Source organism: Cebus imitator, unplaced genomic scaffold, assembly GCF_001604975.1.
Source record: "Cebus imitator isolate Cc_AM_T3 unplaced genomic scaffold, Cebus_imitator-1.0 Scaffold78, whole genome shotgun sequence".
NCBI classification, from domain to species: domain Eukaryota; kingdom Metazoa; phylum Chordata; class Mammalia; order Primates; family Cebidae; genus Cebus; species Cebus imitator.
Window position 1 is genome coordinate 1181296 of NW_016107393.1, and position 26938 is coordinate 1208233.

The 26938-nt window shown below is 39.8% G+C and overlaps 2 protein-coding genes and 1 long non-coding RNA gene across 3 annotated transcripts in view; 2 read left to right on the forward strand and 1 right to left on the reverse strand.

Moving 5' to 3' along the window:
* The window catches only part of RBM45 (RNA binding motif protein 45), a 474379-nt gene that overhangs the window by 39616 nt on the left and 407825 nt on the right, over positions 1–26938 (forward strand). The window lies entirely within an intron of this gene.
* Positions 1–26938, reverse strand: part of PDE11A (phosphodiesterase 11A) — a 398839-nt gene that overhangs the window by 22494 nt on the left and 349407 nt on the right. The window contains exons 17-19 of the mRNA XM_017532656.2: positions 24320–24383; positions 18340–18414; positions 12635–12718 (exon numbers count right to left, since the gene is read on the reverse strand). Coding sequence (XP_017388145.1) covers positions 12635–12718; positions 18340–18414; positions 24320–24383 — 223 coding nt within the window. The remainder of the gene's footprint in view (positions 1–12634; positions 12719–18339; positions 18415–24319; positions 24384–26938) is intronic.
* Positions 9053–13935, forward strand: LOC119471901. The gene is made up of 3 exons (XR_005200999.1): positions 9053–9267; positions 12402–12530; positions 13653–13935. It is a non-coding gene; the product is annotated as an uncharacterized LOC119471901 (long non-coding RNA).

Consider the following 26938-nt stretch of genomic DNA (forward strand, 5'->3'; position numbering starts at 1 on the left):
GAGTCCCAGATTTGAAAACAGAAAGAATCTATGCCCTGTCACTTACTATATGTTCTTAGGTAAGTTACAGAAGCTCTATAGCTTCAGTTTTCACATCTGAAGAAAAGGATTCTCATAGCATCTAACTTGGTATTGTGAAGAGAATTAAATTAGATAATGCTTGGAAAGTCAGTCTTGAGCACACAGTAAGTGCCCAAAATATGTTGTTAGGGACTCACTACATCTTTGTGGGACAGGAAGCTTGGCTATTATTATCCAAATTCATAGCAGAGATACTGAAGTTTAGAGATTATACTAATGATAACAGTGACTCACATGCTGGAGGGCTTTAACTCTAATAGGGCTTACTCTTCCCAAAGTTTCCACATACTTCACCTCCCTTCGTTCAGACTCCTGGAAAGGTTGATATTGTCTGTCATCAATTCCATTTGCTCCAAGAAGAAAGTCCCTTTGTAAGGCCAAAAACTTTTAAAAAGTAGCAGAGTGAAGCTGCCTTCATTCAAACCTATGAGCCAGTGGTGATTACCACTGGCTTAAAAAGAAAGCTGAGGATGGTGAGCCCTCGGTTTATGAGTGTATAGGGCAGGTTTGAAAGAAGACACTTATAAAAACACTCAGCCCTTACTGCTTCCTCTTAGGCTATCTTAGGTGATTTTTTTCCTCTCTCCTGCTGGCTCCTTTCTGTATGTCTCTGTTTCTCTATTTCTCCTTTAGATTTTTCAGCCGTTCAGATCACCTGTAGCACTAAAACCTAAATTCAATGATATATTAAGTCAAAGATTTGGAGAATAATTTGTCCTTTTTTGTTATTTTATGGTTCTGTAGCTCATCCTTCTCTTTGTAGGAGGTGTTGATTCAGATGCTGAAACTCCTCTAATTCACTGGAGCGATTGTGAGCAGCAAGAATAAACTCCCTAGTTTCTCATCCGTGAAATAAAGGCAGGAATGTTAACACTCATGACAAGGCAATTCAAGAGTGATAGGTTATTTCAGGGCATCCTGAAAGCACAAGATGCTGAGGAAATGCAAGCGCTTACTAGTAACAATGTGATAACCCGATCTTTCCTGTTCCTGTCAGTCTTTGCACTGGCTATGTTGCTGAGGAAGCCCCGGGGGTGGTCTCCCAGCAGCTGGTAACAACTCACACACTGCTGCTCCAACTTGAATGAGGGAGGAGACTGGTGGATTCAGCTGTGCTGGGCATTCTGGCTGAGTAACAGAGACAGTGAATGCAAATAATTAAGATGTTCTAATAAAGGAACCCACAGAGGGTCCCAGAGGCTAGAATATCTACCTCTTGGGGGCAAACAGAAGTTTCCTAAGAACCTGTCATTTGAGCAGAGTCCTTATGTAAGACTAGGAGTTGCATGGGGAGAGGAGGGGAAGATAGGCCTGCAGATGGCTGAGTGAATACAGGCACAGGGTGTGGAATATTAGTGAGGTAGCAATTAGGGAAATGGCAGGTGACCACTTATGGCAAGAGTAGAGGGTACAAGGGAAGGAGAGAGAGAAGGTGGGATGGAAAGGTCAATTATGCCAACTGAGATTTTTTTCCTGTAGTAGTGGGGAGGGAAGGCCTGAAGGACATTAAACAGGTGAGCCATATGATCAGCTGTGCTTTGGGAGCATAGCTCTGGTGGTGACATGGAGGCTGGAGGATGGGATTGTATGCATGAGACTGGGGTCTGCTTGGAGGCAGCTGGTACGGAGGCAGTCAGGAGACCCTACTAATATAGGGGATCCAAATGAAGGAGAAAAATCATGATGGCACAACTAGAAAATAATAGAGAAGAAAAAATACCCTAGGCATTTTGGTCTTGTTTTATAATATATTTATGAGCTTTTTGATGGCATTAGAGATTTTTTTGAAGTTGTCTTTTGTTTCCCGCCTTTACTGTATGCTCTGAATTCCCTTTTCTTTCATGGTTTTTGGTTTGCTTCTATTCTTTCATATTGGAGGCTTTGCTCAAACATTCTGTGGCCCTTATCTGTTTTCATATATTTAAATGCAAGGCATTGAAAGACGAAAGACCTATTCAAGGCAGAGTATAAAGCAGACCAGGGCAGGCAAGTGGGAGAGCTGTGACTGTCAACTGGTGGGCTCCCTTTTAAGGGCATCCTGCAGGGTATCAGTTCATTGGGAGAATCCGAAGTGCAAGTCCACACAGATCTTTTCTCTGAGGCTGTTCTGTTTCCCTAGAGAAGAATCCCACTTTACCACTTCTGTGGGTTTCTGGCTGTTGGCATTCCAGGCGCAGAGTGGTAGGGCATCTGAGAGTTCAGCAAATCATTCCACAGACTTTTGATGACCACGAATTCTCTCTATGAGTGCTCTGAGAGAAGAACTCTCTAGTCCCCAGACTTGGCAGTGGCTACAGAGGCTGTTGACCTGGCTGTGTAGGTTGTGGCAGATTCCTGAGATCCCATTGACCAACTTCCAACCTTTCTTTTTCTCTTGTTTCCAGGCTGATTCCTCCACCTCATTGTTGTGAATTGACTTGTGTCCTCCCAAAAGCTATGCTGAAGTTCTAACCCCGGTACCTGTGAATGTGGCCATGTTTGGAAATAGGCTCTTTGCAGTTGTTAGTTATCAAGGTAAGATGAGATCATATTGGATTAGGATAGGCCCTTAATTCAACGGTTGGTGTCTTTATAAGAAAGTCATGTGAAAACAGACATAAGAGAACGTTACGTGAAGTCAGAGGCAGAGAATGTCAAGAACTGCTGGCAGCCACCAGCAACGAGGAGAGAGGCATGGAATGGATTCTCCCTGAGAGGCTTCGCAAGCAACCACCCCTGCTGACACCTGGATTCTAGCTTCTAGAACTGTGAGCAAACACATTTCTATGATTTAAAGCCATCCAGTTTGCTGTACTTTGTTACAGCAGCTCTAGGAAACAAACATATCCACTTTTAGCTGTTTCTAGGTCCTGAGCCTCTCAGGCATTCCTTCGAAAAGGCAAATCGATCTGGCTGGCTTCCTGTTGCTCTCCCCTTGTGCAGACATTTTGGGAGATTACTTCCTTCTTAGCTTCCAATATTTGAGGATGTCTTATCTCTACTTATGCTTTGTTTCCTTCAGAGTGTATAGATTTCTTTTAAAAAAAGAAATACAACTTTATTACTTCTAATCATACTTAATAGTATTAAATAAGTCAATAAAATGAGGTACCAAGGTGCTCATTTAAGAATTATCTCTATTAGGAAAAAAAAAATGGGATAACTGAATAAATTACAAGTCAATTGATTGGAATAGTAGGCTGCCATTTCAAAGGATAATACGAAAGCCAGGCGCAGTGGCTCACACCTGTAATCCCGGCACTTTGGGAGGCCAAGGCAGGCATATCACTTGAGCTCAGGAGTTGGAGATCAGCCTGGGCAACATGGTGAAACCTCGTCTCTACAAAAACACAAAAAATTAGACAGGTGTGGTGTGCGTCTGTAGTCCCAGCTACTCAGTAGGCTGAGGTGGGAGGATTGCTTGTGCCCAGAAGGCAGCGGTTGCGGTGAGCTGAGATTGTACCACTGCACTCCAGCCTGCGTAATAGAGTGAGACACTGTCTCATAAAGAAAGGGAAAAAAAAGGCAATGTAAAAATTATATACAAACACGGAAACATAAGAACTTTATGTTAAGTGACAAAGCAGAATACACTCATGCACCTGGTAAAAATGTGTTTGCATGTGGACAGCAGTATGAAGGGGTATCAGGAATAAGAGAATGTGAGGTTCTTGTTTCTCGCAAGTCTGCTCACGACAATTTAGGTATTCTCTAAGGTGATGTATATTTTCTTTACTGTTCTCATTTCCTTTTGATACCTCGACAGCAGAGTTTTTAACATTCACATATATTTATCCTTTCCTTCCTCCCTCCTTTCCTCCCACCCTTCCATCTTCTTTCCTACTTCTTCTGAAGAGAGCCGAAGAAGAGAGGGTCATGAAGAAAAGGTAAATAAAGTTTTAAAATATGTTCTCTAAAAAAACCAGAAAGTTATTTAAGGGATGAGAACATTCTAAGCCTTGTAAGGACTTGGGGTTAAGAGACATTAGCTTCATGATTCCAAAGCAGAAATGCTTTTAAAAAGAATTATGTATGTTGGTCAGCTGGATAAGGAGAATTTAAGATAAGAATTAAGATCTTATCGTAAATCTGTTCTCAAAAACCTTATTAGTAGGTATATTGTATTTTTCCATTGGATTCCAGCATTTTGATATGGATTCATGGCACTGTTTGAGCTCATAAAATACATATGAATAAGAATAGATTAATAGTAACATATAAATTAGTTTTTTTTCAAAGTTGCATAAAATAAAACAAAGTCCATTTTATTTACCAAAAAATATACATAGAGCTGGTTGTTTATCAGGTCAGACTCCTTTTTGGAGGTGAAAAACATTAGGTATTCTGGAAGAACTTTGAGATATAGCGAAGGGTATGAGATGCCTTCACCTGCCAATTATGCATGATGTTGGAAGGAACAGGAACTTAACTACTCTGTTAATGAGCCCTCTTTGCTACTCAGAACTTCTTCCTACCCAGCACATTCTTTTTTTCTTTTTCTTTCTTTCTTTGTTTTAAAGAGATGGGATTTTGCTCTGTCACCAGGCTGGAGCACAGTAGTGCAATCATAGCTCACTGCAGCCTCGAACTCCTGTGCTCAAGCAATCCTCCCACCTCAGACTCCCAAGTAGCTGGCACTATAGGTAGAGACCACCATGCCTGGCTAAGAATGGAGCATATTCTTAGTTGATGTTTGTACTGATTACTGTTAGACACTGGAGGATCCTAAGAGTTTTCCAAGTCATAGAAAGATTAAATTTTAATCAGGATAAATTTAGTATATTTTATTGCATTATAACTTCTTGAAATCATATGTATGCAATATACAGTATAAATTTATTGAAATCTACCTATGATATATGCTAGCTCCATCTCTTAATTTGAATATTAAAATAACTAGAGGACTATATTTTCTGACAATGTTGGATAAAAGAAAATTTAATGTATTTCTTAGCTGAAAAAGTCAAAGCTCTGAAAAATTCATGGTTATTAACTGGTCCTTTACAGTAGCATTCAACTATCATGAGAATGAAACCACTTTCTAAAAATATATTATAGGCCATATACTCCAGCTTATGGGCAGGAATATAACAGTGTACATGCTGATGAAAGATTTTATATAGTCATGTGCCTCATAATGGCATTTCAGTCAATGATGGACCACATATACAACCATGGCCCCATAAGATTATAATACCATATTTCTACTGTACCTTTGCTATGTTTAAATATGTTTGGATGCACAAATATTTACCATTGTGATACAACTGCTTACAGTATTCAGTACAGTCAAATGCTGTACAGGTTTGTAGTCTGGGAGCAACAGGCTATTCCACATAGCCTAGATGTGTAGTAGGTTGTACCATATAGGTTTGTGTAAGTACACTCTGATGTTTGCATGATGGAATTGCCAAAGATGCATTTTTCAGAATGTATCCCCATTGTTAAGCAACACATGACTCTATTTCTAGGTGGTAACTACATGGCATTACATGCTTCATACATTCCACTGCTTATACTGCATCCCATCATTCACTTGTCTGTTTCTTCATTCCTTTGCTCAACAAACATTGGCTGAACAGCTCTAATGTGCTAGCACTATGCTAGGTCCCAGGAATATGGTGGCTCCAGGAAACCAGTCTAATGGGGAAGAGACAGAAAGATAATCACATACAGAGTGTTTGGTTATAAAGAGGTGGAAACAGTGCCATGGAATGTTGTGGGGAAGCAGAGGTTTTACAGAAGTGACAGCTCGGGTGGGTGTCTTCCAGGCAGATAAGAGAGCAAGGAGGCATGGGGAGAGGCCAGGGAGGATAGACCAAAGCGCTAGTGAGTCCTGTGCTTGGGGCAAAGGGTATCTGGCGAGAAAGTGGGCAGGGTGACAGGAGATGAGGCCAAGGAATAGGGGTGGGCTTCAGAATGAATGAGGGGGTTTCTGAATGCTAAACCAAGGACTCTGTAAGATATCTTACAGATGGTGATCGTAACTTGAGGTCTTTAAAGAAGGAAGATGCTGTGATCAGATTTTTATAAAATGGATCATTTTGTAAAAAATTTGGAAGGTAGACTGTAGCAGAGGGGCCTATAAATTACATAAAACCAATACTTTTGAATATTAATGTTTCTCTTCTATTCATATTTGACTAATAACACATAGAATATTTTCTGAGATAAACAGCCTTTACTATCTATCAGGAATCGGATTTGGGTACATTATTACGTAACAAGGACAATATTTTGAGAATAGTATCCAGTACATTTTCCATTCTGTTTAAATGGTGATGCCTGGGGCTCTTCTCCCATTATCTCAGTAGACTTCCCTCCGTAAGGCAAATGGCAGTTCCCAGCTAGAAACAAGCTGCTATCATTCAGCTCTGAAAGAGAATAACCCTACAAGTAGCTTTGCATGGTGAAGGGGCTTTCTACATTTCAAAAATCTCTTTTCCCTATTAAGAACCAAGCCTGTCTAAGTTAGATCTTCAGGTTTTACTACAAAGCTCTAGAAAGAAGAACACAGAGGAGACCATATAAGGATAGTTCTCAACAGGCAAAGCAAAGTAAATGGAAATGTTAGAGAAGAGGGGGAGTAGGGAGAGGGGCAGGGAGAGAGAAGAGAGGAGAAAGACAGAGGGGAGAGAGAGGCAGAAAGAGGGGGGTGAGAGAAAGGGAGATCAGAAATGAGTAGTCCTGGCTTCACATTCCTTGGGGGATTAAACCCTAAAGGTGAGGGGAGGGCTTATATTTCAAATTTCAGAGCCTAATTCAGGAAAATAATAGAATTTTCCTAAAGCAAGTTGGCACCACCCAGGTAGCATATTAGAAAAGACTTGGGAAGTTGTGTGGACAGCAGGGTGAGGAGAAAGTAGTTGGGAGTTCATGGGTGCCATGAGGCGACTGAGCAAATGTCAAGAGATCCAGTCAGCTAGAACTGGCCAGGAAGCTGCTGGCGGTGGTGGAGGAGGCTTCTTAATAAGATGCTGCCACAAGGACCACAGACTTAAGCAGTCAGACCTAGTGGCCAGAGCCAGCACAATGTGCTCATCACACCCACGCCATAGTCACACGGGGCTGGCACAGCATCACAGCCAGAATCACTACCAGCCACCTCTCAGTGAACCCAGAAAGACTCAGCAGGCAGGATGTGTACCAGGGGTTCTTCTCCCAAAGGTGACAAAATCGTCACAACCATAGGTGAGTTCTTTGGTTCCTAGATGTCAGCTGGGGAAGAGAAAGAGGTCTGATTGGGAGCAATTCAAAATTTACTCCCTCCAAAGACCTGCTTTAACCAGAAGACATTGAAATACTTTAATAGTCAAGTTTAAATAGTAGTCCCTGAATACTGCTACCACCCTACTCCCCATCACTGGGAAAAAGTGGAGCCAGAAAGATCAGTTATAGAGAATATAGGAAGTTGTTCTCCTTCCTTCCTTCCTTGCTTCCGTCTTTCCTTCTTCCCTCCCTTCCCCTTTCCTCCCCTCCCCTCCCCTCCTCTCTTCTCCTTCCCTCCTTCCTTGCTTTTTCCCTCCCTCTCTCCCTCCCTATATTCCTCCCTTCCCTTCCTCTCTCCTCCTTTCTTCCTATATTTTTTGCATTATATATGATGCCATTCCATATATATCCCGCTTTGTAAGGACAAGTAAGAAACTAGACCCAACTCTCTCTTCCTTTCATCCACAAGAATACTGAAAGTCATAAACACTTACAGGAAACTGATTTGGGTGTGGTTTTTTTTTTTTTTTTTTTTTTGGTAATATATAATGAAGTTGTTCTTAGGGAACACTGGATTGCTTTTAAAGTACTTTCATCAGTATCCAGAGAGTGTCCTGGAGTGGCACCTTACATCCTCTTTTCTAGTTTATTAATTTCTAACTCCCACTCTACTATTTTAACTATATTTTAAACTTTTCTCCCTTTTTTCCAGAGAGCATATTAATATTGCATCATGTGGAATGTATTTTTCAAAATGACCATTAAAAGTGAAGGCAGAGGCTGGGCATGGTGGCTCACACCTATAATCCCAGCACTTTGGGAGGCCGAGGCCTGCAGATCACTTGAAGTCAGGAGTTCAAGACCAGCCTGGCCAACATGGTGAAACTCCGTCTCTACTAAAAATACAAAAAAATTAGCCAGGCGTGGTGGCGGGCATCTGTTATCCCAACTACTCGGGAGGCTGAGATAGGAGAATCGCTTGAACCTGGGAGTTGGAGATTGTGGTGAGCCGAGATTGTGCCATTGCACTCCAGCGTGGGCAACAAGAGCGAAACTCCGTCTCAAAAAAAAAGGCACAACTCTTACCAAAATTTTCCTACTCTTAATGGAAAGAGAAAATTATTCTGGCGAGATGCTGGCCAGGTCACGTCCTTTTGCATTATCTGTGAAAAATTCCACTCCGAAATCAAAAGCTAGTTTAGGATGAGTTAAAAATCGGATTATAGGCATAATGAAAATTAAATCCCTCAGTCCTTAACAAACAAAAGATTTATAATGACTCTGCACCACTGACATTCTAGGTACACTGAGATTTGGTTGAGTTGAGAATGCAAATAAGGAGCCAGAACTTAGCTTGCTATTGCAGGGAAAAGCTCAGAATGATACTGTGACATGAAAGTTTCTGTTTATCCCTAAGGCTGGTGTGGCAATGACTTCAAAGTTTGATTGTGTCTTTGTTTTCTTCCCTCTTCCTTTTTTTTTCTCCAAAGATGTTGAGCAGCAGGGCTAATGGATCCCCAGCAGGGTGTAAAGACAGCAGAAAGCACAGGAATCAGATGTCAATGTATTCCTTCGAGATACCCTGCTAGGACACAGCTAACTAACCAGGGCTTGAGTCTTCTCTTGGGGAATGTGCTTTGATGGTTCCCTGCCCACTCTTGGCTTCCTGATTAAAAGGCTGTCACCCATTAATCACGACTTCATCCTGTTAACGATCATTTTTTCTTTCTTTCTCTCTCTCTCTCTGTCCTTCTCTCTCTCTCTCTCTCTCTTTAAGGAAAAGTCTGAAGATTTAAAAAAGATGAGCAAATTCCAAGAACTTGGATGGAAGCCTGGCCTACATCCTTATTAGATAACTATCCATCGATCTGGGACTGTTCTGTGCGTGTGTCCTACCCACCTGGCATGTTGGGAGAGCTAAATCAATGCCACAATGACATGCTGTCTTTCTCCACTTGAGATTGAAGCAGTCAGCCTCTCTCACTGACAATACATATGGTAAAGAGGGCCTGCTCATCGTTTTTTCTGTTTTATTTATATATTTTAATATATTTTCTGTCAGTGACTTTCTGTTAGTCTCAAGATTACTTAGATAACTTTCTAATGAATAGATTTTGGAGAAGGGGGAGTTCCTTATTGTTTTCCCTCAATGTAGTAAAAAATTGAGTGGAACTTGGAGTTATCTCAGAGATAAGAGTTCTGATTTTAAATGCAATGGGCATTCGAAATATAGCGGTGTGGGTTGCCAACTAGGGACATAAATAAGTAGCCCTTCAGGCACCTGAGAATAGTGATAATCTTCACCCTTTGCTTGGAGATGAGCCAATCTCAGCAAACAGGAGTACAAACAGAAAAGTGCTTTATTTATTTGATATTTGACAAGCACAACCCTTTTAAAACCGTGAAGTAAAACCGAACTACCCAGTGAAAGTCAATGAAGTAGAAAAACTTGGATGCCAAATTCGCTGTTCTGCCCCACTACTTTACCCAGGAGCCTCTGGCTGTGGGGTGCCCTGGGTCAACCCCCACCCTCTTTAGACTCCAACTCTCTCCAAGCTCTTCCACCTGCAGGAAGATCCCAGCTCTCTCTATGAGCTTGCTTGCCTTGTGCTCTACATGAGGTTCTTGCCCACCCAACCTTGTCCTACCTTGGGGTTGGGGCCTTGGTTGTTAGAGGGGACATGCTTTGTCTCATGTGTAATCCTTGGTATCCTATGCCTAGACCAACGTGGTAAAGTGAAGCTGAATTCTTATGCTGTATTTCAGACCAATCACATCAGGGATTCCTACCACCTGCACACTTCCCACTTGCCTTTGATCCTCCCAGCCTCCTTATTATTGCATTTTTATGTTCAAAACCCCAAACTGGCCTTTCACTGAGTTGTCTCAGTGAATGTTGTCACATCAGTGACCTTCCAGGCTTGTCACTTCCTCAAGATGTTGTGTCTTCCCGTTAATGGTGATTCCTGCCCACTGACTAATCCAATTTCAGTTTGAAAGCACCAATAGTTTGCGTGAGATTCTACAGTTAAATAGTGGAGGGAAGGGAGAACATTGCATAAGATGAAATAAAATAGGACCCTCAGAGAGGATACTTAAAATCACTCTACAAAGTTTTAGTTTGAGGGCTCTTAAAATGGTTGGTTTCAAAGCCTTATAAAAAAAGCTTACAAATGAAATGAGATCTTTTTTCACTTAGTGATGATAAGGAATCAAAAAGAGCAAGATTTTCACTCCCTGTTAAATGAGAAGATACAGCAGCAAGTATGAATATGAGCTTCTGTAAATAGCTCCTTCCATATTCCCTTTAGCAGGACATGCCTCTCCCCATTTGGTTAAATAATAAAAAATGGTGCAAGAAATTTCCATCAGAGGTGGAACAGGGCAGCAGAAAGTTCACTACACCAAAACAAAGGTCATGGGTGAGCAGGACACAACTCTAATTTGGTGGGAGCATCACTCAATCATTCTATACATTAATTACCTGCAGCTGAAAATAGCAGAGGTATCTAACCCACAGATAAGTAGTAAAGTAAAACAGATGTGAAAAACCAGGATGATGTGTAATGTGAAGGGATAATATTACTCCCTAAATGCTAGAAACTGCTATTTTCAATTTAAATTCAAGTAACTTCCTATGTAACTTAAAGATTTCAAAGCATTTAATAGGAAGCATAAGATAAGCCCTAAGGATGGTGAATCGGTAATAAAACAATGAAATTAACATGGAAAACCATATGAGGATCCTTTACAGCCTTTCCTTTAACCAATCACATAGGAAGAGTGTGGAGACTTTAAGTTCACTCCAAAATAGCTTTGCAAACTAGTACCAAAACTTAATCAGCTTCCCACTCCAATACATGTCTTCATCCTCCTAAGCTTTACCCAAAATGAAAAGAATGTAGTAATTGCACAAATAATTTATTCATTCCATTTATTGCCTAAGTGGGTACACAAAACTGAATAACATTAAAAAATAATTCAACGTGTATAGTCAAGGTCAATTTCACAAAATAAGACATACCTGACCCAAAAGTTGTTGGGCTTTGCCCATAGGACCCCGCCTATTCAGAGACATTGAGGATGGGAGGAGCAGACAGGAAGAAAAGACAGTTGAGGATCCCCTTATAATAAAGTATACATTATTTTCTATTTTGTTTGCCCAATCTTTCATCATTAAATAAAAGAACATTTTGTTCCATGTATAACCAAAATAAGCAATTATATATTATTTTAAAACTTTGCCTGATTTTATGGTATCATGTATTTAATGGGTAATGTTATAGTTATTAAAAAGTACGTATCGCCTTCAAGACAGTATTCTAAGTTTGTTGGCTTTTTTTCAGGGTTCTGTGACAGGGCCCAGCAGTTCCTAAAAGTGCTGAAAACGAAGTGGTAGATGAGCTTGAACTTGATGGTTTTGAGGTCCTTAAAAAACAATACTGCGTTTTTAATGGGGTTACATAGGGTGAGGAGCTAAAGAGCTTTTGCTTTCCCTGCATGTTTCTCACTTTGAAGTTAGAAAAGCAGCTCAATCTGATTGAGCTAGGTTGGGGGTAAAGAACTCGCCAGGTTTTTACAAATGAAAGCAAATGCTTAGAAGTAGAATTAAAAGCCGATGTACACTAAACTGTTAGTGTTAACTGATGCCAGCCCGATCCTACTCAAAAAGTGGAGTGTGAACCATTCAAAGCAATACTTTTCTCCTTTCAGAAGGAGAGGCCTACACACCAGGTAGCAGAGCAGGAACCATCAGGGCATCTCGCTCAAAATTCACTGGTTGGGATTTACCGCATGCATCTCAGAGACAGGCAGATTTTGAACGGGGAGGTATGTCACAAAACATCCGGCTCAGACCATGGGGTTGGAGCAGAACACCATGTTTCATGGAATTCTCATGTTTCACATGATATTAATAAAGAAAATTTGTAAAAAAAAAAAAAAAAGAAAGAAAGAAAAGATTTCCATGATCAAATATGTTTGAAAAATTGAGTTGATCAAGTTTAAATATGTTTCTTGGGCCTGTGAGCTTTTTTTGAACAGATAGTTCTTAGAAGATGTCTGGATGTTTATGTTCTTTGGGACACAGTTTGGGAGACAGCAAATAAAATATTATTATCCCTGGTTTACAGATGAGGGAGTGGAGGCCTATGGAGATTATGTCCTAGAAGGCGAAGAACACAGGTCTGCAGCCTCCTACCCAGCCAGGGAACAGTCAGAAATCCAAGAAAAGACAAACTGCAGCTAGAGCTCCCAGCAATGTACATATCCTGGAAAGGTCTCCTAAAATGAGTGCTTTTGAAAAGTACACACTTTTCCTTTTCTGATTCAGTCAGGACATGTAGGCCCTCCCAAATCAAAGTACCTGATACAAAGGCATGCAGATGCTATCAATCCACTCGAGTTGCAACCGAGGCAGTTCATCTTTCCGGTTCCGATCAAAAATAGCCTAGAATGGGGTTGGTGGGGAGAGAACTTTGCTTTATTACACCAAAGTATTTTACAGGGTGCTTTGTCAAACACTTTGCTGCAATGATCCATTTTTTACAAACTGAACCCTTCACAAATCACAATCAATCTTTACACGTACTTTCTTTTCCTTTATCTATGATAGAAATAAAATGTTTTTTACCTCTTTTTATGATATTTGTAAGCAAATTTACTTGAACTTTATAGTGTGCAACTTCTTGGGGCAAAAATCTGTCTTCAAATATAAGTAACTGCTACTAAATCAAGTCATCAGGTCACTGGGAATTGCGTACAAGTCAAGGGGAAAGGAATATGTTTTACTGCCACAAAACTAATGCAGGCTTTTATTTCTATAGTGAGAGGTTGGGATAGAGTGGGACAGATTGGAAAATATACTTAAAAGCAATTTTATTTTAAATAGAAACCATTTATATTAATTTTTCAGGGTGAGGGGTTGATTTGGAAATTACATATGTTTTTCAGTAAGGTTCTATCATTAATAATTTTTAAATATTTATCTATCATTGTATGGATGATGGTAGGTGGCACTCATTATCTCTTCATTCTCAGCCCTTAAACTTTATGATGTTATAATGTTCGAGATAGTTTAGGTATATTTTTGAGAAAAATAAATAACATTTTTCTGTTGGGCAGACTTAAGGGAAACAATCAATTGGAATTTTAGTGTTAAAATTAATTCACTGAACAAACACTGCCAATTCTATGCCAGTGAGACTGTCCCTCCCTTCATTCTTAAGGAGTTAGGCCCAGGGTTGAGAAGCTCCCTTGTGCCCTTACTTATCTAGAAGACTGGGCTATCTAGTTATAACTTGCCCTCCCTTAATGTCATACAGTAAGTTTTGTCTTTCCTCTATATAAAATGTGGCATTCACATCATTTTGGTGTCCTTATAGGTCATGAGGGTGGAGCCAAGCAATCCCTTGGTCCAGAGTTGTTGGAAAATCCTGCATCCTTCAGATGTATGAAGAAGAGTGGGAGTGGACGGGGCAGAAATCACTAGCTGCCAAATCTGAGGAAAATATCTCCAAATTGGGGAGATGGCCACTGATTCCCACCGGTCTTCTCATCATGGTCTTGCAGTGGGAGATGGGAAAAATCAGGAAAGAAGATTGGAATTTGGAGAAAATTGTGAAAATATATTGGAGAGAGGGATAGTTCTTGTGAACAATGTGAGTCTTGGTCCAAAATGTTTCTTTAGAGCTGGGTACAGTGGCTCATGAATGTAATCCTACTTTGGGAGGTTGAGGCAGGAGGATCACTTGAGCTCAAGAGTTCAAGACCAGCCTGGACAACAGAGTGAGGCCCCTGTCTCTACAAGAAAAAAAAAAAAAAAAAGAATTAGCCAGCTGTGGTGGCATACACCAGTACTCCCAGCTACTCAGGAGGCTGAGGTGAAAAGTTTGCTTAAGTTCAAGAGCTCGAGGCTGCAATGAGCCACAATTGCGTCATTGCACTCTAGCCTGGGTGACAGTGAGACTCTGCCTCAAAAATAAATAAATAAACAAAATATCCCTTTAAAAAATATTATTCTGGGCTGGGCACAGTGGTTCACACCTGTAGTTCTAGCAGTTTTTGAGGCCAAGCCAGGAGGATCACTTGAGGTCAGGAGTTTGAGACCAGCCTGGCCAACATGGCAAAACCCTGTTGCCACAGGCAAAAAATTAGCTAGGCATGGTGGTGGGCACCTGTAATCTCAGCTACCTGGGAGGCTAAGGCAGGAGAATAACTTGAACCTGGGAGGCAGAGGTTACAATGAGCCAAGATTGTGACACTGCACTCCAGCCTGGGAGACTCCGTCTCAAAAAAAAAAAAAAAAGAATTATGTCTTATTTTCTCTATAGTTCACTTTTCGATCTAAAATTTTTTATTTATTTAATTACTCCATTTCTAGTGGATATTAGAAAGTTACTTTTTAAAAAATGCAGTGATTTTTAATATATTTATAAAGTTGTGCAACAATCATTACAATTATAGAACATTATTATCACCCTCAAAGAAACCACATACCATTAGCAGTCAGTCTTGTTTTTTCCCAAACTCCCAGCCTTAGGCAACCACTAATCTATTTTCTGTATCTATGCACTTGCTTATTCTGCACATTTTCATATAAATTGAATCTTATGATATGTGGTCTTTTGTGACTGGCTTCTTTCACTTAGCATAATGTTTTCAAGGTTTATCCATGTAGCATGCATCAGTACTTCATTTTTGTTGCCAAATAATATTTCATTGTATAGATGTTTTATTTATTTGTTCATCAGTTGATTGACGTTTGACTTGCTTCCAGGATATTATGAATAATAGCTGTGAACATTCACATACAAGTTTTGTGTGGATGTAAGTTTTCATTTCTTTTGGGGAAATACCTAGAGGTAGAATTTCTAAGTCATATGGTAACTCTGTTTAGCTTTTGAGGAACTGACAAGCTGTTTTTCAAAGCAGCTCCACCATTTTACATTGTATGAGGTTCCAGTTTTTCCACAGCCTCACCCAGTACTTGTTATTGTCTGTCTTTTTTGCTATAGCCATCTTAGTGGCTGTGAAGTGATATCTCATTGTGGTTTCAGTTTCATTTCCCTGATGACTAATGATTTTGAGCATCTTTTCATGTGCTTTGTGTCCATTTACATATTTTCTTTGGAGATATGTCTGTTCAGATCCTTTGCCTATGTTTTAAATTGAGTTCTCTGTCTTTCTATTGTTCAGTTACAATAGAATATTGTATTCTAGATACTTGAACCATAAAAGATATATGATTTGCAAATATTTTCCTGTAATATGGGTTGTCTCTTCACTTTCTTGATAGTGTCCTTTGATCCATGAAAGTTTTTAATTTTGATAAAGTTCAATTTTTTTTTTTTTTTGAGACAGTCTTGCTCTATTGCCCAGGCTGGAGTGCAGTGGTGCAATGTGGCTCACTGCAACCTCTACCTCCCGGGTTCAAGTGATTCTCCTGCCTCAGCCTCCCAAGTAGCAGGGATTACAGGTGCCCACCACCACCCCTGGCTAATTTTTGTATTTTTAGTAGAGTTGCGGTTTCACCATGTTGTCCAGGCTGGCCTCGAACTCCTGACCTCAAGTGATCAGCCCACCTTGGCCTCCCAAAGTTCTGGAATTACAGGCACCAGCCACCTCTCCTAGCTGTCCAATTTAATTTTAATGAAGTTCAGTTCAACATCTCTGGACCAACATCTCTGGGTCATCTTATCTTTTGCCTCCTTTGCTTTTGGTTTCATATTTAAGACACCATGGATAACCCCAATCCAGAAGATTTATACCTATATTTTCTTCTAGTTTTATCGTTTTAGCCCTTACATTTAAGTGTATGATCCATTTTGAGTTTATTTCAGGGTATGCTGAGAGGTAGGGAACTAATTTCATTCTTTTCTTTTTTTTATTTCCTGATCAACAGCTGTGAAATAACTTCATTCTTTTGCCTGTGGATAAAAGTTGTCCCTGAGCCATTGTTGAAAAGATGTTATCTTGGCACCCATGTTGAAAATCAGTTGACCATAATTGTAAGGGGTTTATTTTTGGACTAGTCACTTCTTAATCAATGCTTGATGAGAGAAAAATGAGTGTGAGGCCCCACACAGTGCTGAGCTTCACAGCGTTTTGCATCTCATAAACTGAGTATTAGTAATTATTTATTTCATGTCTACATTCCCCACCAGTTGACATGGTCCTTGAGGGCAGGGAAGGTAGTGTCTTACTAATTGCTGGATACACAGTGCCTTGCTTCATGCCCAACACATGGGGGCACTCAGACAGACTTTCCTAACTGACTCACTGCTTGCAGTTCTGACCCTCTGGCTGTGAGCAGAATAGCCTTTATCTTCATGAAGTGACTCCCATGACATCTGGGACCATGATACCTGAGGAGGCTGGCTCCAGGACAGTTTTCTTCCTACATATCAAGGGATAATGGGCACAGCAGGTGTCAGCTCTGGGTGCATGCATTTACAAATATTTCTGGAAAAGAATGGACGACTAACACTGCCACATCAGCCAGGCCTCCCTGAGGAGATGGTCATCAGTGGTGATCTGTAGTCTTTGTGAGAAGACAGGAGCATTTACAGCTATGTTTCTACCACAAAATTAATTTCATTTATGTCTGCAGAAAATGCCTTACCTGAGCCTACAGATAAAGTCTCCTTAGTGCTACGCTACTGCAACCGCCAGCTCACCGGTGCTGGCAATTGACTCATATTTTTTTTCATTTAATTAAATGACCTGTGGTATTGCTGCATTAAAAACCCTTCAGAGTATGCCTCTGAAACAGTTTTTAAAGGGGGAAAAGCTTTTATTTGAAAGTAGATATGAGAGAATTTGGGTCATACTAGATTTTATACATTAACTGTATGTATCCCAAGCTAATATTTTTTATTTTTATAACAAAATTTGGTAACACCACCAAAAAAAGGGATGTTTTGAAAACTAAGTCAGTGTTGCTTTGAAAACTCAAATAACTGGTGTGTGTGTGTCAACCTATATAGCCTCCTGACCTTTTGTACATAAGCAACCGATTAAGAATAGTCAAAATTAGTAAGACTGCGTTCTGACTTCACGCAGGTGAAACTATTCAAACTAGGAGATAGTTCTTTTGCTTTTCCTTGTTTTTAAATGCCAGCAAAGAAGGATGTCTTAAAATTTGAAGATCTTATAAATACCTCCAAATGTTCAAGCTCAGTTAATTTGGGTTCTTACAAACAGACATTCTTGATAATAGATACATTCCTTGGGTGTCATTGAATCTATCGTGCTATGCCAGGTTTTAAAATGCTTTGCACCACTCTCAGAGTCATTGGGTTATGTTTTTAGCTAATCATTGCGTTATATGTTTTTAGCTAATCTTTGGGTTTTATGTTTTTAGCTAATCATTGGTTAGTAATAAAGAGCTAATCATCAGGTTATGCTTTTAGCTAATCATTGGTTAGTTATATGTTTTTAGCTAATCACTGCCTGCCTTGAGGTGGTGACTGAGGCAGTTATGTCTTCTGTATTCTTATGCTTAAAAACAGCATCATCTTGAGCTTACAGTAAGCACTTAAGCAACAATTGAACAGGTGAGTCCAATATAAATCGGGTTCCAATCATCAGCACCTAGTTCCCCAGGCGAAACTTTTTCATTTTACAGACAAAGGAAAGAATCAGAGATTTGCAATGATTTGCTTTTGGGATTTTGAAAAGTTGGAAACTGGAAAATAAAATCTAGCTTCTCAAAGCTGGACAGCCTGCCTTTAATTTTTGCTGTATAGTATTTCTATTCTAAAGTAGGCATACATGAAATGCCAGCACTGGGTTTTGAATTATTCAGATTCCACTTTGCTCATCCTCCCTCGTGCCTACTTGTCCCACTGTGGGTGCACAGGAAATGCTTGTTAAGTAGCTTACCACTCTTAATCAGAAACCTGGGAATAAGAGTGTTTAGCATTTAAGTTTAATTAAGGTTTTAAACTTTCAGGAGTGCTTCCTTAAACCCATTTTCAGTCTTTCCCATTTCCAACTTGTAATTTGGAGTTGTTTTTGAAAATGTCATTCAAAAGGGTAAATACATGATAATTAAAGGATGAAACTCACTGAAGGAGTAAGTTTGAGTTCTGATCTCTCTCGATCTCCTTGTTCGAAGAACTCGCTCGTTACAAGTTCTGCCACCTGAAACATAAATATTTTAATTCAAGCTTATGTGTAATTTATCACGAGACTCAGAAGTTCTTTCTTGCTTATGTATTTAGTGATCCTCATCAACACAGACAATCATTTAAAAAGCTTATGAGGGAGTGAGTATATTAACCTTTTATGTTTGAAGGTGTTACAGAACTTAATGAAACTGATTTCCTTTTAATCAGGAGAACTTCTGCAATGTAATTTTAAATGCATGCCAACAATCTCCCACAGCACAGCTTCCATATTTGGGATGAGGCAACAGATTACCGGCTTCAAAGTGGGAAAAGTTCTTATACAGAAAAGTGAAGCAAATATTCATTTAATAATAATGTATAATTATCATTATATTATGTAATGATAGTTTAGCCAACTTTTGATTGTTTCTATGTCGATTCTTAATTTTGCTGCATACTTTTATGTTAGCCCAGCTTCATCTTGCCACAAAACTCCTCAACTTCCTCCCTACCAATATTTGTGTGCACTCTGGGAGGGATAACCCCAGGGCACATCCTCTGCTTCTTACTGTTGCAATCAATCAAGAGGCAGGACTAATGCTAGATTCACTATTCACAGCAGACTTTTACAGTAGGTCACGGTATAGTTTGAAGAGCGTGACTTGGTCTTCAGGCTGTCTGGATCTACGCACTAAAAGTGTTAATTTATGGTAGGGTCTAGTTGGTACAAGGACAATGGGACACTTGTTCTACCTTAAACCTGAAATAGAGACTTATATTTTTCTACTTTTAATCCATTAGCTTGGGTGATCAGCAGCTACCGATTATTGCCAAGCTAAACAGATTTCCTTTTTCTTTTCCGCAACTTCACTTCTCAGGATAGTTTGTGGGAAGCAAATTGATATAACAGATTAAATGTTGATCAACAGTACTATGGTGTGCATCTAGAAAATTTTTGAGATGAACTAGCTGGATTTAAAACATGCTGGAAGAGTAGAATAAATCCCATACAACTTCATGGCAAGAGGACCTGGATACCAAACTAATTTTTCTCTATGCCAGGTTCTTATGAAGATAAGGTTCTTAAACCTGGCAAAGATGAGACAGTTTAATTTTGGTGAAGTGCATAGTATCAAGATAATTTAACTCCACTGATCTCTCAAGAGATTTGGTCAACCACACAGATCATAGATAAAACCGAAACACAACATTAAACACACACGCACAGACACACAGACACACACACACACACAAATCTGAGAGTAGCATGTGTACAGTCACATATAAAGAAATCAAATATCCAGTAAGCTCAGATTTCTAATATTTCTAATAAGAAACATGGGCCCCTTTCAAGAATTCAACTGCATAAAACTAGTTGGAACTGACTGAAAAATCCCTTTACCCCAACCTCTGGCTCACTTGTATATGTGCCTGTTTTCTTGGATTCAATTCACTTGTCTCTCCAATCTCTCCTGCTACCCTGCATTTCAGCACACCAGGCTTCTCTCTTCTTTCTCTGGCTTTCCTTTGAAGAAGAAATGGTCCCCTAAGGGTATGGCCTTATTTATTCAGTTCCCAGAACTCTCCCTCAGGTTGCTCTGAGCTAGGTCTTTTGCATTAAAGAATGTAAATGTGCACATCAGGCACTTCAAGGTGGGAGTCCTGCATAGGTCTGTAGCCCCTGGAAGGCAAAGAAATTAAAACAAAATTCTGTCATTGCTCTTTCTCAAGTGGTCCTTGGTATCTCCCCAGTGCTCCTTTCACAACTTAGCTTGCATAACTGCTTTGTTTGTATTTAAAAACCCAATCAGGAACATTAAGTTGTTCCTGATTGAATTTTTTATTAAAGAAGGAAATTGAGATGCTAATCAGGCCTTGGGGGAATCACTGGGGAAACCCACATGTTTAGAGTCTTGTTTGCAAGAAAGGAAATGAAATAGACCCCAGTAGAAAACATTTTGAAAGGGAATTTTAAAAAATCAACATCCAGGAAGTTAGAGAAATATTTTTAAAAATATTTTGTTCAAATGTTTTGTCCAATGTTTCCTAAAATTTTGAAGTGAGCATTAAAAAATTTAACCCATCAATTTGGACACAAACAAGAATGAGATTGCTAGTTTAGAACTGTGACAAGCTTTTTGATGGAAACATTTGGAAAAACATGGTTTTGTATTTTATTTCCCTGAACTCTTAGGTTTCTGCACTTGTCAACAGAACCCCACATCCAGAAAATAAAATAATATTTATACTCGTGACTGAGAAGACCACCTACAAGCAGCTATTGGGCCTCCCAAGTTGGTCTAAAATATTAAGGCAGAATTTTTTTTCCTTGCAAGTACTTTGCCCTATCACTTTCTTGTCCCCAGGGGCTACTGCTCCCTCAGTTCTTGACACGCATTTCACTGGGGTTTCTGAAGGTGCTGGCACATCATACCTCACCTTACTCCCTTTCTGGTCTGCTCTCAGTCCTCCTAACTTCCTCACACTCCCCACCTCCTTCCAACCCGATATAAGCAGCCTCCCCCAGTACTACACTTTCCCCTAATACCTGGAAGAGCCTCCGAGACCTCTTCCCTGCAGTCTACTCTCCAACTCTCCCAGAAGGGAGGCCTTCCCACAGTCGGCAGGGGATAGGGTAGGATAAACAGTGGGAAGACATGTGGAAGGAAGCTAGTCAACCACACAGATTCTTCACAATTATGCTGCTTTATGTGACTTTTTGCAACTTCCAATATGTCATACTGAAATTTAAACCAAAGCACAATTGGTGGAATATTATATAGGAAAACTGCCTGATCTTCATTAGACAATGTTAGCAGGCAATAAACCTTTATTTGTGTTGAACAGCTAAAATTTCAGAATATGTTTCTTACTGAACCAAAGCCTAGCGTAGCATTGACTAATACAAAAATTGGTATGGAAGTGAGGCGCTGCTGTTAAAAGAGAAAGGAAGAGAAAGAGAAAAGGACCCTAAAATATGTGTCATCAGCTTGCGGGCCAGGTATCAGAGAGTGAGGAGGCTATAAGGATAAGAATCCATGGCAAAATAATTTGTACAATTATAACTGAAAGCTAACAATGTTCTGAATAAACTTACAGTCTTCGGAGATGAGATTAGAAAACAAAATGTTGGTAGCATGTGATGGTTGCCATTGACAATTTTGCTGGGAATTACAGGAAGTAAGTTTAGAGAAGAATGAACAGGCTTAAAACCAGGAAAGAAAGGGAATGGGAAAAGTCACAAGTTCAGGGACTTGTAGGGATGGAAGATAAAGTTGTTTCTCAATTCCAAACTATGAACGTGAAAATTGTGATATGCTTTGAATGACGAAGTTTGATGAAGACTCAGCTTTGTAACCAGAATAAAATCAAAGGTCCTGCCAACATACCTATAGTTAGAAACTGAATGAATTAGGCAGTTTGCAGCATATCCTTTTAACTGGAAAAAAGTGGCTCAAAGAAATGATTTACCTATATGGCTTTCTCACTGAAGCCTGTTAGGCCCAAGGCACTAGGAATTAAGTCAGAAGAGAGAAAGAAATATATTTGCCATATTTCTTGATTCTTAAATGTAAAGAAGCAAATAAATACAGAATATCTAAGATGTTTGTATAGAATGTGGATGTGGTTATTGGCAAATGGGAAGGACTAGAATCAAAGACATAAAAAAATGACTAAATGAAGAAAAGAGTTTTAGTGCTAAAGAAACCCTAAGCTCATGATTACACAAAACAAGTGTTGGGCCTTCAACTCTCTTTAGGTGAGAAGAAGGCAGCTTGACCTTCAGATAAAGCTAAGAAGGATGATGAGAAAGCAATAATTTCTCAGGGAGGATTGAAAGGTAATGGGAAGTAAGGAACTGGAGAGCATCTCCCAGAGAACCAGGGTCCCCTGCACGGTAGAGCACCCTCACAGCTAGTGCCCAGCCGGATTTTGGAGTTGCCATGGACCACTCACCACTCCACATTGCTATGAATGTTGCTCATCTCCTCCCCTTCTGAATGGGAGTGTTATAATGGGTATTTTGTGTTTTGAGTGTATGTTGGATGCTGTATTTTGGGTTTGTGTAGGTCCTTCATCTGCATCCAGATCTGTTTCAAAGATTAGCATGTATTGCTCAGAGATCCTAGATTTTGAGTTTGATGCAATGACTGATGATATATTTGGGTTATCTTTCTTGGAGGAAGAATGAGTATATTTTGTCTGCTGGAGGGAGAATGAATCACAGTTTTGGTGTTGAGAAGGGCAAACCCTGGTAGACATGCATTCACTATTTCTGGCTTTCTCCTTTCTGAGCAAATAGAAGGATTGTTCTTCCTGGTTGGGGGAGTCATGTGACAAGTTCTGGCCGATGAATTGTTGTGGGGAGTATTTAATTGCCAGTGCAAGCCCTCCAGGGCCTCTGTCAGAAAGATCCGGGTACTGGCTGCTCCTTCAATCCCAATACAGAATAAGGACAAAGTGGTGCCTGCCAACCCTAAGTGCTCATGTTCATGGGAATTTGTTGTTTAAAGCCACTGAGATTTTGGGTTAAGTGATAACATAGCCTATTCTGTGGATACATTTGCATCATTTAAAAATGCTGACTAATGCATTCTGTAAAGAAAAACATAAAACACTGCTAAGAATGAAAGCTCTGGAGCCTAACCTGCTAGGATCTATACCTAGCTCTACCACCTACAAGCTGTATAAACCCAGGCTACTTACCTTTTCTAAGCCTCATTTTTCCCATTTATGAAATGGGTATAACTACATTAGTTTCCTAAGGCTGCTGTAAATTACCACAAAGTCAGTGGCCAAAACAACAGGGACCGTATTCTCTCATAGTTCTGGAAGCCGGAGTTCTCCATCAGTTCACTGGGCAGAAATCGAGGTGTCAGCAGGGATGTGCTCCCTCTGGAGGCTCTTGGAGAGAATCTGCTTCTTGCCTCTTCTAGTTTTCCCTCACTCGTGGCTGCATCCCTGCAATCTCTGCCTTGTCTTTGCATTGCCTTGTCTTCTGAGTGTGTAATTTCCCTCTGCTCCCTCTTATAAGGACACTTATAGGATTTAGGGCACACTTGGATAATCCAGGATCAGTCTGCAGTTGAGATTCGTAATCACATTTGCAAAAATACTCTTTCATTAGAAGGTAATGTTTACAGGTTTTGGGGATTAGGACCTGATATCTTTGGGTTGCCATTATTCAGCTGACTACAATTTTAAGGATTAAATGAGATAATATACATAAAGCAGTCCATAAATATTAATTACTTATTGATATGGAAATGTATCTTATTTTCTCTAAAATGTCAAGTCTCTAGATGCCAAGTTACTGTTTTGGACCCCGCACAGTAGGTGCATTATAAAACATACATAATAATTAACCTCTAAATAGTATCAGTAATCCACGATCTTAATTTGGGTAGTTATTTAACTGAAAACGATTCTTATAGAATTAATGCTTTGTGGCAGAGAAATCAGATAGGTAGTAAAGGCATGGTTTGTTTTTCTGCAAATTAAATTGGACACTTCACATTTTGACTACAGAGCTTTCTGATATCTAAATAATATTTAAAAAGAAAAATATAATTTCCTTTTTGTCTCCTTTTATTTTCAGATATTAAAAAAACAAGACCCTGTGCTAAGACGTGATTATCTTGCCAAAAATCCTATCTTTGAAATTCCTGCCTTAATGGTCAATGTATTATTCAGCTTTAGCACATTAAAAAAAATCTTAGAGTCAGAAATATTATTGCTCAGTGAAAGCACAATAAAAAAAAAGGCTGTGCAATAAACCATGTCGCGCCCAAGCCTCCTGCTATTTTTTACACCATGTTAATACTGATGCAAATTGACTAGGGTTTCAGTGCCTGGTAGTCAGGGCTCTGGGAATATTGTGTCCCTCTTACCTCCCCCAGTCCCTCCTCTGCTGAGCCCTGCCATTAATCACCACTTGCCTGTCTTGAGATCTCCCACGGTTTGGTCACGGCTCCAAGGTCACAGGCTGTCATTAACATTGATCTGAAAAACAGAACCAAACAAAACAGCCTGAATAATCTTTTGTTGCATTCCTAAACAAACCCATCCTAGATACATAAATAAATAACATAAAATGGAAACGAGGCCAGCTCACATCTTCCTTTCCTCAACAAGGGGCAGCACTGTTTATAGTCCCTGTGTTCAGCATCTCCATCATGTGGCCACACTGCTTAGGAAGACAAAGCTCTCACACATCCTCCGGTAGCCCTTTTGTTTTGTCTGCAGCAAATCAAGGAAAGCAAGGCACTACTTTCTCTGCACCTGAGCTAAGCAAGCTCTGCTTAAAATAATTTATAATGGACAATGTTGTTGGTTTTGTGTAAACTATAAGGAAGAGAATCAGTATATAACACTATATACATGGCTGATGAAACTACTTATCAATCTATCATTGATTGATGGGAACAAAAGAAAACCCACACCAAAGAGGCAAGGCACATGCCACATAAGGGGCTCCTTCATTTTCATCTGCTCTATAGAGCTAAGATTTACGGGCAAGAGCCGTATCGTTTTACTCCAGTTTACTACCTGGCTCCAACCATGGTTTATAAGCATTATGAAGAAGAAACATACTCAGCTCCAGCTTTCATTAATTTGGGCACATAAGAAAGCACAGAAATGGTCTGAATCAGAGTTTTGAGGGGCAGGTTTAACTATAATTCACACTAAACCATGGAAACATGGGGAACAATTCAAATTGTAGATAGCTCTGGTACTTATATATAATTTAATGTGGTGGGAGGAGGAAAAATAAGGCACACTCTGTCCCAAATCTGCTTTCTTTGTGCTGAAAACCAGCAGAATTGATGAAAAATAACATAGAATCTGAGCTGGGGAACCACATCTTGGCTAACTGCTTTTGAAAGAAAGGGATATGTAGCCAAAGGTCAGAGGGTTGTCCTGATGTCGGGTGTTAACATTTCATACCCTGCCAGATCTAATACCTTGGAAACATGTCTGCTGTCCAGATGGCAGAGCATGCTTAGATGGCAGGGGGGTCCCCCCACAGGAAACAAGGCAGAGCCACAGATAACAATAGGTCATTCAAGGCACAACCAGGCACACTGGCATCAGCAGCCCTCTTGACCGGTGCAGCATTCATGAAGCATCTAATTCCAAACATCCCTGTGTTAAGTACTACTCAAAGAGAGACACATCAGCCTATTCATTTTTGACCTTCTGTATCAGGCATTTCTACATTACTTACCATGTGTCTGTCTCTGTACTAAGTGCGTTACTAACCAACTGCTAACTAAACTACTAACTAAATGAATCAATGAATCATCATTACCACCTCAGAGGTGGTTGCTATTATCCTTATTTTACAAAGAAGTAAACAGAAGCATGCAGAGATTAAATCACTTTCCCTTCCCAAGGTGAGTAAAGGACTCAGGATTCTGTGCCTATCACAAAGCTACCAGATGCCCTCTTGCTACACATGGATACTGTCAGTACTGGAGGAGGACAAGACTGGCTAAAGCATTGGATTTCTCAGCATCTCTCCTGCACAGCAAATAATCTCTGTGAGGTTGCCTGTTTGTATCATAATGTGGACAATTATTTAGGTTCTATCTGATTGGTAATTTGACACTTACTCCTCAAATTCATATTGTCATTAATCAGTTGATCAAGTTTATTGAGTATCTGCTAGGTGCTCAGATGATAATTCTAATAGTTACTACTTATTGGGAAGCCTCTACAGAGTGACTAACTCAGTCTCTATATGTGGTAGAGAAACTATTATTATCTCCTCTTTACAGATCAAAAAAATAATGCTCAGAAAGGTTAGGTAACCTGCCCAGGGTTGTACAGCTAGGAGTGTCAAAGCTAGGATTGGAATCCATTGTCTGACAGAAGAATCTCTACTTCAATAAATGTGGTGGAGCAGGAAGTCCATGCAGAGAAGGGAGATAGGACAGGCTGGGAGGTAGGACCGCTGGAGTGGCTGCAACCTTTGTCCACCTGGCACTGGGGAGTCACACTAAGGGTGGGGACTCAGGAGGGACCTGGACAGACCATTAGGGAGGAAACATTGGGTGGTGGATGTGTGGATGGTTTGAAGAAGCGGGTGAAGGAAGGAGACTCATTGGAGACATAAATTGATAAGAGCCTAAAACAAGGAAGGGAGAGTGGGAAGGGAAGCACAGGGATGGAAGATTACAAAAGAAGAACTGAAGAAAACAAATGAGCAGTTGTATCTTATTTTTTAGATTAAGGCTCTTCAAGAAGTGAAATATGTTTTCGAGAGTAAGAGACCAGAGAGAGACTTCTTTCAACTGTTTTAGTCTGAGGTCCCCATAATTCTAGTTCAATTTACAGTAAACATACCTCTCCTCTCTATGGCAAAATTATTTCAGTAATAATCTTGTGACAATCATTATCTTCTTGATTTGTTCTGTAGTTGTAAAACAATTTAAAATGAACACATTTTAATGTTAAAGATGTATTCAAATTGAGTAAAAAGATTTTGTGTACAGACTGAAATTTGCACTTGCCAAACAAAAATATGACACTTTGCAGTTTGCACTTTATTTCAC